This window comes from Nanorana parkeri, unplaced genomic scaffold, assembly GCF_000935625.1.
Source record: "Nanorana parkeri isolate BGI_ZX_2015 unplaced genomic scaffold, ASM93562v1 scaffold2, whole genome shotgun sequence".
In the NCBI taxonomy this organism is placed as follows: domain Eukaryota; kingdom Metazoa; phylum Chordata; class Amphibia; order Anura; family Dicroglossidae; genus Nanorana; species Nanorana parkeri.
Genome location: NW_017306270.1, coordinates 4620620 through 4626191, shown reverse-complemented (window position 1 = coordinate 4626191; position 5572 = coordinate 4620620). Strand labels below are relative to the sequence as shown.

The 5572-nt window shown below is 39.4% G+C and overlaps 1 protein-coding gene across 1 annotated transcript in view; it reads right to left on the bottom strand.

Annotated features, from left to right (window-relative positions):
* Window positions 1-5572, bottom strand: part of DOCK1 (dedicator of cytokinesis 1) — a 373877-nt gene that overhangs the window by 261858 nt on the left and 106447 nt on the right. The window contains exon 13 of the mRNA XM_018561275.1: window positions 608-750. Within this exon, the coding sequence (XP_018416777.1) occupies window positions 608-750 (143 nt within the window). The remainder of the gene's footprint in view (window positions 1-607; window positions 751-5572) is intronic.

The window sequence follows — 5572 nt, the reverse complement described above, 5'->3', positions numbered from 1 at the left end:
TACTACACTGCATTTTAACAAAAGCATGCACCAACAGTGTGAAATAGAACTTGTACATTCAATGCCCTTTAAATAAACTGAAAGTTCATTTAGATTTGGCATCACCTTGGAAAACAAAATTAACTGCAGCTCTACTACAGGCCAAGCCGCCAGCTCAAGTCTGCTACAGACAGAGCCACACCGCCATGTCCTGGATGAACTATGCGGCCCTTAAAGCACCATGTATGAGCAGCTGTAAATAAGGTTTATTTTAACCAAAGTCAGCTGCAAATGTTCCTTAATCAAAGATTTGCTTTAACTCAAAAAGCTCAATATGTCTTTCAGCAATGCTGTAATAAAACCAAGAAACATGAAAAATTGTGTTTGGACAAAGCACATGAAAACTTATGCAGTTTATATGATAATGAAATTTATTCTAACAGATCAACTGGATGCATGTCTCCTGCGGAGGTGAGAAATTATCTGCTGCTCATTCTAGAATGCAATTATTAATTTTCATTAAAATAAAAACCCTCAACTTGGTACAGTGATATTATAATTACAAAGCAGCAGAGAGATGTCTTGCGGCAGCTGGGTCACAATGTTAATATTGCATGAAAGCACATACCTTGACCTTTGTGGTTAACCTCCTTGGCGGCGATTACTTTGTTGATGACCGTCTGCAGGAAATCATTCTCCCCTGCCACCCTGGATGAAAAACGGGATGATAGGTTGAGCTGCTTGTGGCGGATGACGTCATCCAAGGCTAGCCTGGAGGGTGCACATCACGGACACCACCACAGGGGACATAAGGCCACAGAAACAAGGGAGTGGGTGTGGTCAAAGCACAGAGTGCAACAGAGTGCATGTATTAGTCCACAAGAGACAGAGAACGGGAATAAGTGACAAGAAAGAGACAGAAAGATCAGTGATCAGGAAATAATGGCTGACGAGATACAGCAAGTTAAGGACCCTAAAGCCCTGCGGAGCGTGTCTGTGACAGTTCCCAGAAAACTGGGAACCTGCACCCAGAGGCCAAACTATCAATAAAATTAACCCAAATAGGTTTATACTTTACAAGAGCAGCACAATGGCCTTCTGGCAAAGCAGAATTTTAAATTACGTAAAAAGACGCTTCAGTTTCTGCCATGCCCTAACGATTTGTGGCTACACAGTTTCATGCAACACATACACAAACAATGACTTTACTGTGTATCTAAACCCAAGCACACATATTTCATCTACAGGCAGTCCCCGGGTTACGAACAAGATAGGGTCTGTAGGTTTGTTCTTAAGTTGAATTTGTATGTAAGTTGGAACAGGTACATATTTTTAAGTGCAAAATTTTTGGGGGTTTTGGATAGCATAGGGAAGGGTTAACCCTCTGTAAAGTTTGTTTTGCTGTGTGTGCCCTGTTCAGATGATTTCACCTCACTTTCTGTCCCTGTTACAATTGGATTTTGAAAATGTATGTTGTCGTGGAAACAAGGATTGGTGATAAAGCTTCAGTGGAGAAACCTTTTTCCCACGATCACTCTTATAGTAGTGAATTTCTTTTCCTAGGGGTAAATTTCCTCTCACTTCCTGTTGCCCCAAGGACAGAAAGTGAGATTAAATATTTCTAATGAGGATACCAACAGCAGTAAAAACCTCACAGAAAAAGAGGTGGGCACAGAGGTTTGCATACCTTATTTTCCTTTTACTCCCCATTCTTCTCACAGTGGCCATTTTAACTGAGGGCAGATTAATATACCTCCCTTTACTTCCTGGAACTCTGGCACATATAATTAGGACATGTGACCATGCACATAATTTAGGAGGGGAAAAAATGCCTTTGAGGTTTTGCAGTTTACAGATGAGATTTCCTAGCAATGCACTGTGATATAACCTTCCCAGGATATATATCTCTACGGCACAGGATACATTACTAATGCCCAAGAGGACCAGGAAGTGGAGAAACAAATAATAAGTAAAAGCAAAATATGTTTATTTAACTAATGAATGCAAGATAATTTCATATCAGCATGTAGAGCTGATGCGATTAAAGGTCCACTCTAACAGGTGAGGTGAAATCTCTCCAAAGGAGACACAGACCGGGATAAAAACCCAACACAGGCCCCAACACATGTACTGTATCCAAAACGAAAAAAGGTTTTGGCTCCAATTAGGCTTTAATCATATTCTCTTGCCTAAAGCAACAATACAGTAGGTGTGAATGATGGAGAGGACTGGCTACACAAGAAAAGAAAATATTACAACCAGGTAATGGATGTTATTATCATAACTTCTAATTAGGCCCAATGTAGAGCACAGCAACAAAGGTCTTTCACTTCTGCTTATCAGTGGCGATTATAAATACCTGGAAAACAGAAGAAAGACAGCTTTGTGCTTTGTGAGCTTAGAGTGAAAAGTAATGGAAAATAATGCAATAAGACACAGAGTGAAAAACAAGCAATATCTAAGTAATGCTAGCCATACATGCTTAGATTTATCTCCTACAGCCCCGGGGGCTAAACGGGATGGTTGGCAGAATCTCCCTGCTGGCTATTCTATTCAGACAGCCTGCCTGTGGTTCTTTGAATACCCGAACAGTGACTGCATCTGACTGGCAATTTTCCATCAGGCCCCTTTAATTTTAGAGTTGCGGTTTGTTGAATTGGGTGGCATCAACAAGACCACTGAAGGCTTGAATTTCAATTGATTAAGCAGAATTTGCCAAAAAGTGGCAAAAAATATAACCCTTTAAATGTAAAAAAAAAAACAATTATAATGCAAACTAGGGATGTTCAAATAGCAAGTACCATACTCGGTCCAAGTATAAGTAATACTTTTCCAGCTCCAGGACTAGACTAGAGAAAAATTCAAAAGTTAGGAGGCAGCTGTCATTTTTAAGGAGCATATGGAGCTCCTGAGATTTGTACATCCCCATTTTAATGCATAATTTTTTTTTGTTTATAAATATATATTGGGGACGCACCAATACCATTTTTCCAAGTACAAGTACTGATACTTGTCAAGGTACTCACAGATACAAGTACTGGTACATTTTTGTTTATTGTCATGTTTTCTAAAACAATACAGACTAATGATTTTAAGGAAAGTGGTGGAGCGCCAGAACCAGGCCCCAGCTGCAACCCTGTTAGTTCGTGTGAAAATGCCAAGTATCGGCACTGGTATTTGGACATCCCTAATGCAAACTATCAAGATACTGAGGTGCCTGGGTGCACATCCACAAAAATTTAAATCTAAGGTAGCTATAGAGGCACTAAGGGTCTTGCATATAAGTCAAAACATCAGCATTTTATTGTCAACGTTTCAATGGAGCTCAGTCCATCCTTCTCAAGGTGCATTGAGAAAGATGGACTGAGCGCCATCAAAATGATAACAATAAAATGCTGATGCTTTAACTTATCTTTGCTGCAAGACCCTGAGTGCCTCTATATCTAGCTTGGATTTATAAATATATATATTTATTTTTAGGAATGTATATACATTTTGCCTTCAGGAATTTGCAGTTATTATTAAAAATGGTGTAAGTTTAACAACCACATTTCAATGTTTGTACCAGTTGAAGTAATTACACAAGTACTTATAGTTTTTCTTTTTTCTGTTTTTGACTTGAACATCTTGAAGTGCACCAATCATTACAAATCATGCTTTAATGAATCATTAGCAAATGTAAGGAACATCATCAGTTGGGCTGGCTTTTCTGCAAATATAATCTACATCTTAAAAAAATGTATATATATATTTTATTTTTTTACTTGTCTATATCTCTCTATTGCTATTGCAATTACAAAAATCTCTCATAAATGAACATGTAATCGTTGACTGGAGGAGCCATCGCCAGCGCGATCTCCCTAATATAGATCCTAGTCATTATTTGAATGCAGCAGTGGATAACTAGCTGGCCTTTGAGCTGGAGACTATGCTCATCTGATGTCAGAGGAAATCTCCAGCGTGCCTACACACTGATGAAAGCGAAGGCTCAGAAAACATGGAATGCGGCTGTGTGTCAAAAAAGGTAAATCACTGAGAAGCAAAGAACATTATTATAAGCAAGGTCAGCAGGGGCCAAGTAGAGGTGTTCAGTCCTAATTAATGTGGAACAATGATTTTGCATTGTTTGTTATAAAGGACCATAAACAGCTGTCTTCCTGAATTATTCACACTGTACCGCTGTAACAATTCAAAGCCTTCACACACAATCTTACAACAAAATGTCACTGTGCATTAAGATGACAGACTGGTAAGAAAGCACTGCTGTCCAACGTCTGGCTGTGGGAAGGGCCACAAGTAGGTTAAATTAAATAATGCATGTTCATCGTTATTACAATGTCATACCGTGAAATACAGTTTTTGCTCCCATGGTCCACAGAGGAGCTGGAGAGCCACACTGGACATTTCAGTGTTTACTCGACAAGACAAAGAGCAAATGTTGAAACCAAATAGCAGCCAATCAAATCTCAAATTTCTTTGGTGTACACCATCATAGCTGTATGGCTTCAGCAAGCAATGTGACCAATTCAAGCATCACTTGCATTCATTAGGTTGTGGCTGCGTACAAGATTTTGCACTACACACAGCTTTTTAAGCTGAAACACTAAATACAATTTTAAAAAAAAACAGTAAAGAAAAACAAATATATACATTATACTACCTTTTTACCTTCTGTAGTGCATCATCATCCTCTGACAGGAACTCGGAAAATGAAGTGCTGGAAGCATCTTCCCAATGAGATTTGGGCTAACCTATATTTCCCAGATTTTGCTGGAAGGAAGATGAGGTCACCCATGACTAGGCGCCAGGGGAAAGGTGAATTTAACTTTTTTTTTCCTTTGCAGGTATTTTTGTAAACTTTTATCCTGCATTTCAGCAAGGGGTGGGGCAAGCAAACAGCAGACCTTGCCATTTATGTGCAATGTCCATTTTAACAATAGCACTCCATCTGAACAAAAGTTCTCCTTGTCACATCCCCACAATATGTACTCATGACAGGTTCCTGCCAGGGTAGCTTCCAGGTAATCTTTGTTCTCAAACCAGTAGTTCATATTCATTTTCCAGTAGTGGTTCACAAGTATTTACAAACCACACAGCACTATGTAGGTGCCCTTGCATTTGTGGTCCTGCCACAATTTGTCTGCAAACAAATGCAACCAAAATGTATTTTAACTAATGTTTAAAATAAGAGAAAAGGTCTGTCTCTACTGCTATACATAGCCCATCTACTTGCAAAGTTTGAGAGTTAGTTTAAGGCATGGGGGCTTGACATCATTAGAGACTGTAGAGTGCCAAACTTACAGAGGAGTTTTGAGACGGAAGGGGGTGGGGGGGTCGGTACTGATGAAGGTATCCCAGCAAATGCAAGTACAGGCGTTGTAATTCTATCTGCCGATTGTTGTGTTCCGGTATTGATGTAGGGGTCTGTGGAACCCCCAGAGCATCGTTGAGGAAAGAGGCATCCACAGCACTCAGAAGTGCGTCAGATGTGAAAAATAACAGCTGTAGATGCACTGTATAGACAAGTAAAGCATTCTTCTTTTGCAGGGTCTTTTATTCATCTATATTTTTTTTTAATTAGTCACTTTACACA